Source organism: Dermacentor andersoni, chromosome 6 (genome assembly GCF_023375885.2).
Source record: "Dermacentor andersoni chromosome 6, qqDerAnde1_hic_scaffold, whole genome shotgun sequence".
NCBI lineage: Eukaryota > Metazoa > Arthropoda > Arachnida > Ixodida > Ixodidae > Dermacentor > Dermacentor andersoni.
In genome coordinates, this window is record NC_092819.1 from 59,448,216 (window position 1) to 59,461,033 (window position 12,818).

The window sequence follows — 12,818 nt, forward strand, 5'->3', positions numbered from 1 at the left end:
GAATACTCACCGGTATTGAGGTGACCATGCATCTGCGATTGCATTTCACGTGGTCTCGTCTGCCTTCTTGGCTGTGAACTATAAGAGTCGCGTTATTAGTGCGAAAGCAAATCAATTCTATGGACGCTCCAGCCGCATTCTTGCCATCGCCGTTGGTGTCGCCGTGATGTTCCGTACAATATCCAAGGGCGATAACACCGTCGCCGCGCGCCACGTGCTGTATGTGCGAGCGCGAGCGTGCGAGAGGAGCTGGCGATCGCGGACCAATCTCGCGTCCGCAAGGGAGGAGAGCGGAAAGCTAGCGCGCTGTCTTGCGTAGCGCACTGGGCTCCGAGGTGAGAGGGGAGAATGAAGGGGCGGCGTTGTACTGAGTATTCCGCGGCCGCGCGCTCCATATCTTGAAAGCGATCTGCGTTGGGGGCAAAGTCTAGGCGCTTCGACTGCTCATACCTCTGTGCATACTGCGTTCTCGCCGCTCAGCTTGCTTTGAAGCGATGGAGAGCACGAAGGCCACTCCGCTCGCTGCTGCTGCGACGTTTCCTCACGAAAGCATTTTGACAGCCAGTGTCCGTGCTCATGGAGTGTGATGTCTTCGCGGTTACGTGTGCGCGCTGATAACATGCTTGTTAATTTATGGCTAGTAAGCAAAGGTTTGCAAGTATATACGACCGACAAAACTACTATGCTTACTATCTATAGCTGTCTATTGCTTTGCTGTCAAAAACGATGCTTCGCCCTTCGAGCTAAACTGCGACTTTTTTTCATTCTTGAAAAGTCAGAATTTCTTCGCGCTAAAAAGATGTTGAATAAGGGCAGGTCCTGTAAGCATTCAAGGCTACTTAAAGCACTAAAGCTACAAGCGGGGCTCAGCTATGTACAGTACCTTATTTGCTTAACCGTGCAGCGGGCCGCGGACGATAAACGATTAAATGACGAGTTTCCACACCAGGCCGAACATCAACAAATGTGAGCTGTGCGGGATTTTAGCTTTGAGATTTCGTTGGGCTGATGACTGATTGAATACCTGGGGACAGGCACTGGTCTGCATCTTCGAAGATGTTGGGCACGATGTTCTCCCTCATAGAGAGATGAAGAATAATCGTCGCCCGAGTTCCGAATTGAGACGCATATAGTTGTTGATGGCGCCCGTGGTTTTTGCGATATACTGGTGGATGTCATTCCAATGTGGACTATGTAGCAGGTGATAGACAACTTAAATATTGTTTATATTTAGCTGAAACTGACTGTTGTAGACTTAATACCGGACGCAGACTGAAGTCGAAAAATTACGACTTTTGCATTACCTTCGTGAAACAGTAACTCCACGTAGGCTGTAAATTAACAGATCCACTTTATATGATCTAATAGATGCAGCTAACAGAACTACAACATTTCTTTTGAATTAGAGATTTGTTAAGTTTGTACTTAAATGTTCTTTATACTTTAGAAAATTTCCAAAATATTTCAGGCACTAAGTCAAGAATGTTGTTTCCTAAAGTTACTGGAATTGAACTTTGGCTCTTAAATACAGCAAATTTCATTCGAATGAGTCGAATGACGTCTTATCAGTGCATTTGTAGGTTTTACGTGTATCTAAATAGGAACATTGGAGGTGGCATCGAGCTGAAGCTTCCTTTCAGGGCGCGCTGCAATATTAGTGTGCGGCTACTTTTTCCATTCTCTGCCTATTGGAAACGCGACTTCGTGGATGGTAATTTAGCCGTCAACCATGCGCTAAACTGGCGCACACCATAGAGTTTCCTACACTCATTAGCAGAGGGAAATCTGGCGCTGTGGTCGTTTAGCCATCATGGGAACGATGGATAGTACATGAATTTCTCGGACCTTCGTGGTCGGGTCTTCAGACTTTCTTGTGGCTCCGTTTATTACGCCTTTTCGGGGCCCAAATCGGCGTAAATTTTAAAGCAATGTACACATTTTTTTTTTAGCGCACAGGGTAATAAGAGCCGGCAAGCACGCATAATCTCCGCGAATTTCAGTGGCTCCGCTGTACATGCGTCCGTGGCGTTAATGTGTTCAATATCGTACTTCCATGCTAGAGGCCATGCGCTCGAATCCTGGCGTTGGATAATTTTAATAATGTTTATTTAATCATTTGCAACGCAGTACTTTCTTGAAAGAAATGGTCCCCATGCAAAGTCACGAATCGACTTAAAGCCAGAGGGACAACGTTTAGGCAAATCCATGCACTGCCCATCATGCCCATGTTGGCTGAGCATGCCATGCTCGCAGCTCCCGTATACACTAGCGCCACAGTTCCCTCTAGTAAGTGCACTAAACTCTAGTACTTGGGCTCGATAAATGAAAAAAAGATAAAGAAACGGCAGACGCGTGACGCCGCCCCCTTAATTGTTCTCCTCGCCGTGACGTCACGGATGTTCACGGTGCCTGCTGGGCGACTGCACCACAAGAGCTCAAATAGGACAAAATGCCTTGAAAGCAGTCATGTCACATTGTGACGCATCAGGTGCCAAGGTTTCCGCGCAAAATTTAGAAAAGGGAAGCTCTGCCCTCGTGCTCTCCTCCGGTAGGCGACCTCTTACCACAAAAAAAAAGAACAATAATAAGACTAGAGTTTCGAAAGAATCCATTATCACTCTAACTCATTTGCTGTTTCTCTTTAGTGTCCCTTTAAGTCTATTTTAGCTTCGCGCTGTGTGCGTTTTCGTCCGTCTGCCTGCGCTTAGTGGTTTGTCTAAAAAAAATTAAAGAAAGCTCAGAAACCGACTCATTAAGGCGTCAAGTGCTACGCGATTGCAGCGAAAACGTAACCAGAGGAAAGCACTCTCAATAGGCACTGATGGCGCCAGGCGCATCCGCCGGAATAATCCCACTAAAGTTCGTCTGCACCAACTGTGTGGTAAGATATGTAGTAATGAAAAGTCAAGATTGCTCCAATGTTTTTTTTTTACCTTTTCTTGTTGTCTCTATAAAATTAGATTTAACTGGGTCAATACTAATTGCTTGTCGCACCAATCCTATCTGTGTTACATCGTTCATTATAATAGCGCGTCGGCGTTCGGTGACAAGCCACTCACAGTGCGCTCACCCATGAAAAAAAACGCTTATGCATGCCCGATTTCATCATTTGTTCTTCATGTCACATGCAGATGATGATCCTCTTTGTACTCTATGGCTACCAAATGGCACTGGTGGCCAGGGATAAGGTGTACACGGTAGTTTTGACCAAGAAGTCGTTTCGGCGCATGTTGAAGTACGCCACAGACTTAGAGCCTGTCATATCGTCACCGGAAGCGACGCAGTCGGCACAACCGCCAGATTCCTTGCCGCCTCCAAAAGCGACACCACTTCCGCTATCGGAACCCATGCAGTTCCCTCCATCTAAACCTGAATCTACTTTACCGCCACGTCCACAACCTCTCTCGGAACTTGCGTCGTTAGCAAAGCCTTCGCCACCAACCTTACCACCTCCTGCGGTACCTGCACCGGTAATGGCACCTCCACCTCCACCCATAGCGAAGCCTTCGCCACCAACCTTACCACCTCCTACGGTACCTGCACCGGTAATGGCACCTCCACCTCAATCCATAGCGAAGCCTTCGCCACCAACCTTACCACCTCCTGCGGTACCTGCACCGGTAATGGCACCTCCACCTCCACCTCCACCTATAGCGAAGCCTTCGCCACCAACCTTACCACCTCTTGCGGTACCTGTACCGGTAATGGCACCTCCACCTCCACCTCCACCCATAGCGAAGCCTTCGCCACCAACCTTACCACCTCCCGCGGTACCTGCACCGGTAATGGCACCTCCACCTCCACCCAAAGTGGAACCCGAGGCCAAACTTGTACCAGAGACTAAACATCAACCTTCGGCAGTACTGGCGCCGCAGCCGGCGTCATCGACGAAATCGGAGCCGGAACTCGTGGCGGCGGCAGTACTGCCACCGCAGCCGGCGTCATCGACGAAATCGGAGCCGGAACTCGTGGCGGAGCTAGCACCAGAGCCAGCACCGGCAGCAGAAATGACACCGACTTTCCCCGCGCCTCCTCCACCACTGCAAAAGCGCCAGAAATCCCGGCACTCACCAACCGGACATGAGCAACAGAAGCGACGTGGTGGTACAGCGACGCCGTGGAAGATGGAATTTTTGAGGACACAATTTTACGAACTCAGAAGAGGTACGTTCAGAACATTACGAAGAGTTACCATGCGTAGAGGCTATGAGGAGGTGGTAGCTGAGCGTACAACGGGACCAACAATGCGAGGGTTGCAGCAGCGTCCCCGCACGCCTCACGGTAGGCCAGGTTTTTTCAGGGCACCAGAGTTGAATTTGAACGCTACTTTCAAACCTGTGAGGAGGCCTTCCGTTGTCCAGCGCGATGCAAAGGCGGAATTCAGTCCTGATTTGGAGCCAATATCGCGCCATGAGCTCGCACGAGAATTCCAGAGAATGAAGCCTGGAGAAAGGAGGTCGCTTGCGCCAACAAGGTTGGCTTTAAGTGCCACCTTCAAACCAGTTCCCTCTCAAGGCGCACAGGCCGACATCCATGAGACATCCTTTGTCTCGCCAAAAAAGCTCGACCCAGCAGTGCTGGCCGCACCTGGGCACGGTGTACTACGAGAATCCCAGAGAGTAAGGCCCGGAGAAGATAGGCCGCTTGAGGCAACAAGGTTGGCTTTAAGTGCCACCTTCAAACCAGTTCCCTCTCAAGCCGCACAGGCCGACATCCGTGAGACATCCTTTGTCTCGCCAACAAAGTTCGACCCAGCAGTGCTGGCCGCACCTGGGCGTGGTGTCCTACGAGAATCCCAGAGAGTAAGGCCCGGAGAAGATAGGCCGCTTGAGGCAACAAGGTTGGCTTTAAGTGCCACCTTCAAACCAGTTCCCTCTCAAGCCGCACAGGCCGACATCCATGAGACATCAGTTGTCTCGCCAACAAAGCTCGACCCAGCAGTGCTGGCCGCACCTGGGCGTGGTGTCCTACGAGAATCCCAGAGAGTAAGGCCCGGAGAAGATAGGCCGCTTGAGGCAACAAGGTTGGCTTTAAGTGCCACCTTCAAACCACTTCCATTCCAAGGCGCACCACCCGACACCCGTCGGACAGGGTCCTTAGTCTCGCCAACAAAGCACGACCCAGCAGTGATTCACGCACCTGCACGCGATGTCCTACCGCAGCCGCATTCGTCACCATCGGCGCAGCAATTCTTCCCATCGAACACGTCGGTGTTGTGGGCGACAAGGCTTGCGCCGCCTTCAAATATCCCGAAAGGCAAGAGAGCGGCTAAAGCTGGCGAGATTGCGCGACCACGCTCATGGGTCAGCTCTGAGAGGTACCCAAACGCGGCACGGTCGAGAGAGCCGTGGCAACAAACCTGCGTGCAAACCAGCGCAGTCTTCGAGCCGGCACGCGGCGTCGGAAGATCTCGCGAAGCTCGACAGATCGCCGGCGTCTGGTCGTCTGGCACTCGCGTAAGAGAGCTCCGGGCCCCCAGGGCTCTTGACATTGCGGGCCGATTTGACGAAGGGCAGCGGCAGCAACAGAGGCATGTTCTACCGACGCCGGGGTCTGTTAACATGCCGGCAACGATTCGCACGAGCGGCACACGAGGCCGAACTTCTGAAGTGCTGATCGATTCTCGCACTACTTTTAGTACTTCAGGTTTACGGCAGGAGCCATCGCCTTTCGTCAGAGCAGCTCGTCAGCCGGCAAGCATCGCCTCGCTCAGGGCCACGATAAGAATGGCGGCTGTAGAACCTTCGCCGCAGTTGGTACCACGACAGCCGATATTTCAGTTGCTTCCACCTCCTTTTGATTTCAGACCACCCCTGTTAGGGCCACGGCCGCTGCCACCACCGCCACTGCCACCACCGCCGCTTACAGCACATTTCCGGCGACGAAGGGCACAATTGTGGGTGCTTTCGGAGACAACTCTGGCAACGGAAGAGTACGACGACGAGCAAGCAGGGTCTTCTGGAGCGCGGGTGAACGATCCACGCCGCTTCCCGTAGAACTGCTATGCTGGGCCGACTGGGCTGCATTCGTCTATTAAACATGCGGGCGAATGTCGGCTACGGCAGCCTTTTCTGCTGGAGTGTTCTGCTTTTCTTTTTTTCCCTCTTTAACCTGCTGTCTTCTCTTTTACCTGAACAGAATGGCAATTTTCATGTGGTTCTACTCACTTTGCTGTCGCGCAAGCAGCAGCTACTTACTGTGGTATGTCGCAACCGTAGCAGCTCTTGCGAGCACAATTGCCTGTCTAAGCGCAGTTCACGGGGACTATATTGTGCTGGTTTGATGGGGGCTACAAAGAACACGTAGTGGAACGTATTAATTTTGGTCCCCCGAGCTTCTTTGTTGCGCACATGAAGCATGGCATGCGAACGTTCCTGTACTCAGCCGTAATCAGAACATGGCCGCCACGGCCCATCACTACTTGCCCCTTGGGGACAACGTAGCAGGTAGACAAACCTAGGGAATGTTTCGTTAGCCCCCTCCTCTTCGAACAATCTTTTTCCTCGGCTTACAACATTAGGGGGAGCGAAAAGTAAATAACGAAAAAAATGAACACAAAGGAAAATAAAAAAAAGGTGATTCATAACCCGCGATGGCGTGCTCAATATCATTGAAAAAAAAGGTATCTATACTAGTATGCCATAGCATCGCACCACGGCGGGCTACCGTTACGGATAAATCCAGGTAAGCTCGATTCACATGACGGGCAAGAGAGAGAGAGGGAGAAATTTTTGATGGCAATAGGGTAGAGGGGTTGTCCTCAGTGAAGTGCCTCTAGCCTGCTACTCCGCGCTGGGGAAGGCCTTGGGGTAAAAACAGAGAAAAAAGGTGAAGATGGAGGGTTGTGGTAGGGTGAATATGATGATGATGAGGGCTCCACATCATACTGTTTCTGTGCAACGCGTACGTGCGCACTTCACAACACAGCACAGCACAGCACAGCACAACCCGCCGTGGTTGTTTCGTGGCTATGGTGTTGGGCTGCTGAGCACGAGGTCGCGGGATCGAATCCCGGCCACGGCGGCCGCCTTTCGATGGAGGCGAAATGCGAAAACACCCGTGTACTTAGATTTAGGTGCACGTTAATGAACCCCAGGTGGTCTAAATTTCCGGAGTCCTCCACTACGGCGTGCCTCATAATCAAAGTGGTTTTGGCACATAAAAACTCCATAAAAAGAAGCACAGCACAATCATCATCGCAGCACAAAATTCAGCTGACGAGCATGACTAGGCTGATCCTGAAATTGCGCTGCCAGCAGCCTATCTAATTCGTCCTTATGTGCGGCTTGATCTGGTCTGCCGTGTGAATCTTCAGCGTTAGGCGTTTTCCCTGGAAAAACCTTCGCAGAAAACTCGGTGCACCATTGCCAGGGCAGTTGGGAATGTTTTCGCAGGATTTGAAACTATTATATTGCCTCGTTTTACGTGCCAAAACCACGATCTCATTATGAGGCGCGCCGTGGTGAACGACTGTGGATTAATTTCGACAACCTGGGATTCCTTACCGTGCGCCCAATGCACGGTACATGGGCGTTTTTTCCATTTCGTCTAAATCAATATGGGGCTGCCGTGGCTTGGATTTGATCCCGCGATCTCGTGCTTAGCAGCTCAACGCAATAGCCTGTCGGCAAGCCCGGCGGGTGCAGGAGTTGAAAGGGCGCCACGCTAGGGAACGGACGTTCACTTCATGGACGCCCTGCGTCAAACGTGCAATGATTTTATTGCCACTGGTTTTAGAGTAAACTGATACTTTTCGCGAGGCGTACCCTTCTGTCGTCATCAACGGCGAAAAACGAACGAATTGGTCACTTCAAAATGACACCAGATGACGCGGCAATCGCGGATGAAAAGTGAAGGCAAGGAGCTGCCTTGTGACGCTAAACCTATATCTATGCGTATAGGAAAAAATGCAATGATACCTGAATGAGCACGAGGAATGGACTCTCTATCCGCAAATAAGGAGGTGCTGAAGCGGGCATGTGCAAATGCAACCTGATTAAGCTAGTACTTCTTTTGGAATAGTAATAGAGTGTTTGACATTCAGGAACGGACTTTAAAAGGTGGGCCGCTGAGATTTTGTTGGGTACGTGATTGAAGGCTAGCTGTAACGAAATGTTGCACTCTCTAAGAAGTTTAGTTTAAGACACTGCAGACCTAATTCAACATTTAACGTTTGAAGTGGAAAGCGATTAACCCTCAAAAGCTCGCAATAATATACGGTTCTAGACCGAAAAAGGAGCGAAAAGGAAAAAGAAAACCAGATTTATCGTTCGCCGGAAATGACGGAGAACGTAGAATGTTAACCGATGCGGTGTTCCTGCATGACTTTAGAGATTAAGCTATACGCCCAAGGCGTGCTGGGCCATGCCGAAGCGGTAGAGGTTATGGACCGGAAATCCATCGGCGCTCGAGTGGACGTGCGGGGCGTGGAATTCGAAATTGGGTGTCACATGTTCGAAGTAGTTTGATTTGCGTCGTATTCATTATCAGGTACACGCGTCATCACGTACTATAAAAATGATGCTAGCAGCAAAATAACACAATTTCGAGCACCGACACTTTGCCAAGATTGCGCCAATAGCATACACTGTCCACGAAGCATCCGTGTGCAGCATATACTAGTTTATAACCTATTTAGTGAAATTGAAATTCCTTGCCCTTGGCCTTCAACTTTGCGCACTGACTGATAGCGTGTCGATGAGAGATGATTCGGTCGCTGGGGAATGATAGATGCATATTTATTCAAGTAGAAACGGCTGATTGGCGTCTTTGCTGGAAGGGGCTGTAAAACAAATGACAATTATCGTTATGAAGCGACTCCTACTTTGTTAGTTAAGTGAAGCCATATGATAGGGTCTCTACAATTATTAACGCGAAGCTTTCATTGCATAACACCTCTGGGTTTGATGTGACGGTGTACGTGCGTAAACGTCTCTCGACTAATAGACAAATTTTGTAGCCGTTGTGTAAACGTTGACCGACCAAGTAGCGTCAGTGAACATACATGTATTCGGCGCAATGAAGCAATAAATCACGACTGGAAACCTCAGGTACGTACGACGCAATCTTACAGGGTCCAGTCGAAGGCTAAGGCGTGCGCGTCTGTAGAGAGCGCCCGGAGCAGACGAAACGAATGGCAGTCCAAGCGATAACCGCGAAAGCGCCTGAGTTGGCGCAACGAATGCAACGCCACGCGAGTGGCCGCTCGAGGCACTTTGGGTGTATTCGCGGGCTTCTTTCACGCTATATAGCACGTATTGCGCGTATTGAGCAACAGAAAGCTGTTCCGGGATTTTTAGAGCGATAGTCCTGCTTCTCAACGTAAAAGTCGCAAGGTCAATCTCGGCGCGCGTTTGACCTTCAGCCGCCGGCGCGCACGTGTGAATGTGTGACGTCACGTCACGTGATGCGCAGCGGAGAGGCGTCACAGCTGCGCTCGCTCGAGGGTCGCCGCTGTTTACAGCCTCACTAGGGGAGGGTTTGAATGGCTGAATACAGTCCGACGTAGTGCGAGTGCGCGCATACGTTACGTCACGTTGACGAGAACGTCAGCGTCCATAGTTCCACCTATGGCTCGACGCACTGGCGCAGCCAACGTAACCGGACGCTGCCAACGCGCTCCTACGCGCCGGACGTCGAGCGACGCTAGCGCGCGCCGATAACGTCGTAAAACACGCCTTAAAACAGCTGCTTCGACGCTGCTTGGTCGCAAAGACTCGCCATGGATGAAACGCGCACAGGTGCAAGCGCCTCGACTATTCGCCGCAGGCGCGCAGAGTCTGAGCACCTTGCCGATATAGCTCGCCGGAAAGCACTTCTGAAGAACCGTGTCTAAACTAGCTTAACAGCACTTTCGTTCGTTTAACTAGGTTCATGCCACGTTGAACCCCTGCCACTTTTCTTTCATGTTGGTCTAAAATTTCGTCCCTGACACTTTTCACCTAATTATAACATTTGAGAAGATTAATCAATTAAGACTAATGATGTATTTAGCAGATTGCAAAAAAATACTCTGAGTATCTTCAAGTGACTGCGAACAACATTACCTCGGTCCTGTAATGGTAATGATAATGGTAATAAGGTAATGTTGTGCAATGGTTCTGCACAACATTACCTTATTCTGTATCAACTTTACCTCGCATTTGCATATATTTAAATCTTGGTGCATGATAGCTGGGACACCCTGTAAAGTGTGTGCTCTTTCCGCGACACCCTCCGTGGATTCTTCTTAACAATTGGCGACGTTTAGTTGGGACCGCTTGCATGTATACGCATATCATCGACGTTACCGTTACTGATCTGTACGGAGTCTTGGGACGATAATAATAATAAATGTCGCCTGGACGTTTCTAAAGAGGTGACACGGCAGTGGTGCAGAAGCCAAACTTCATTCCGATAATGACATTCCCGGTTATTGAATTTCCGGGAGGTTTGCGGTCATGAATTGTAGGATCAAATCACAGCCGAGTTTGCTATACAGCGTGTGCTTTGCATAATTTTGAACAGAGGTGCGAACTCATTTATTGTCGTGAGGAAAAGTACGCACACTCATTTATTGTCTTGATCGGTGGTAATTTTTTCACTTGCAATTGCAATCACATTCTTTGATAATGTCAAATCGATGCACGTACGCCGCTAGGTGGTCGCTTAGGCCGGATCGGTGTGGCATCGCAAGGGATGTGTCTGCAACACGGCACGCGTAATCCGCTCCCTTTTCCGTACCGACGCATTCACATTGAAATCACCGACAACGCCAACAGGGGTAGCGTCATCGCAGCTAATTCACGCAAAGTGAGTAGCCATGAACATTACGGGACTATCAGTCGTCGCATTTTTTGCTAGCTCCCGGGGGCAAGAGACATTGCTCACGGTGGTATGAGACATGCTTCGACATGCTGTCCTGTACGTTGTATGAGTGATTAGAAAGAATTTAAGCACTGTTCGCTTCACTTTGCTGAGTGCTTGTAGCATTTGCCTTACGGGGCTATGAGTCTTTGATGATGATAGTTTTTGTCCACGGAGAACAAGAATGCACGGAACCCTAGCCGTATACAGCTTCGCTGTAAAACCGCATGCAACATGTTCTAAATGCGTGTATAAAAGCGTTAACAGTAGTAGCGAAAACGTTTTAACGCGAACGTGTTAAGGGCCCCGTGTCGCAGAAAATGCGACGTTGGACGTGGTTTCGGCAAAAAGATTTTCGAACCACCCATATACCCTGGCGCTCCATGTGGCGCAAGGAAATTTGTGAACTAAATTTATCGAGCTCAGGAAGCTCAATCTGAAGCTCAATTTTTCAATCGTAAACTACCACTTACACACAACCTACAGGCTTGATGGCGTCGGATCGTAATTTGACTACAGGAGAAAGCAATTCTGTTACGCGAAAACACAAAGAAACCCCTTTTCCAGCGTTTCTACTATTCACTGGCCGGTCACGGCGACCGCCATTTGAGCTCTGGTCGAACGGGCTCGAGCGGCGGCTTCGACCAATGACGTCCCGGACTGAGGACGACACCTAGTTTAGTGGAGCCTATGAGCTTCACCCTCTCTGCTGAATAAACGTTTTCACCACCACCACTGAGTGGCGCACCCACTTCCTTGGAATACCTCCAGCTGGCGCTCGCCTCCACCGCATCGTGGCCCACGCAAGAGGCAGTGTTTCTACCAGAAAGGCCCCCTGCGTGCATTGCGTTCGCTACAAGCGTTTCCCTGTAAACATTACGGTTGCATACGCTCCAGTTGCCGGCAATCATGAGAAGCCAGTCAAAGGTCTTAGAATATTATCGTGTCTACTGTTAAAGGCTAAGCTTAAGCATCCTGCAAATTTTATGCGGCACGGAACGTTGGCCCATTTTCTAGCGCAAACATTCCGTTCGCCATTAAAGGAAGAAGTATCTGCGCACGTGGTACGACAACACGTGGTGCAACGCCTCGTGGTGCCCAGCCGCGGGCTTCTCAGTGTTACCGGCCTGAGAAAAAAGTTTTCCCTGGCCAGTAACTGCTTCTGCTTTGATGGTCTTGCCGCGCATGCTGATAGGTTTCTTGCAACACCACCAGACGGCGCTTGCCTCCGCGCATCTCCGGGGTATGGGGCAAGGCGTAATGGTTGCAGGTCATACTTTTGGAAATGCGGTTGCTTGCTTGAAATCAGGGGTACAAGCAAGACTCGATGGGAACCAAAGCTCACTGGGACGCCTCGCACTGGGCGCTCATAGGAAGACTACAAATGAAGCTCTGTAGGGTGAAATTGGCTGGACTAGTGTTGAAGTGAGGGAAGCTCACAGTAAAATTTATTATGAAGAACGAATGAGGAATATGGAAGAAAGTAAATGGGCTGGGTGTGTGCTGAGGTATCTGTACAGGAAAAACAGTAGTTCACGGAGTAGGAAAAGGACTAGGAAGCTTACCAGCATGTATGCGGCCTGTAGGGCGAGCAACACAGCAACAAGGAACGTCAAGAGGAAAGTCAAAAAGGCAGAAATAATCTCGTTGGTAGTGGCAATGGAAAAGAAACTGGCCCCGAGTAACTACTTAAGTCGAAAAAACGAAATCAGGCAAGAAACAATTTATGATAACTCAACGGGAAGCTCATTACATTTCGAAGCGAGATCAGGATGCCTTAGAACACGCACCTATAAAGCGAGATATAAGAAGGAAGATGAAGCATGTGCTTGCTGCGGTAAAGCTAGGGAAAGGATGGAGCATGTTTTATCAGAATGTGAAGATATCTGCCCAGCGGTCAATTTAGGCACCAGTGGACTCCTTGAAGCCCTTGGGTTCAGCGAGAACAGGGAAAAGTAAACATATCTACAATA

General features: G+C 49.9%; 1 protein-coding gene across 1 annotated transcript; it reads left to right on the top strand.

The window, feature by feature from the left end:
• Positions 1-2,016: 2,016 nt before the first annotated feature.
• LOC129382398 (uncharacterized) lies at positions 2,017-6,222 on the top strand. The gene has a single exon (XM_055066278.1). The coding sequence runs from the start codon at positions 3,093-3,095 to the stop codon at positions 5,994-5,996; it is 2,904 nt and encodes a 967-aa protein (XP_054922253.1). The 5' UTR covers positions 2,017-3,092; the 3' UTR covers positions 5,997-6,222.
• Positions 6,223-12,818: the final 6,596 nt, after the last annotated feature.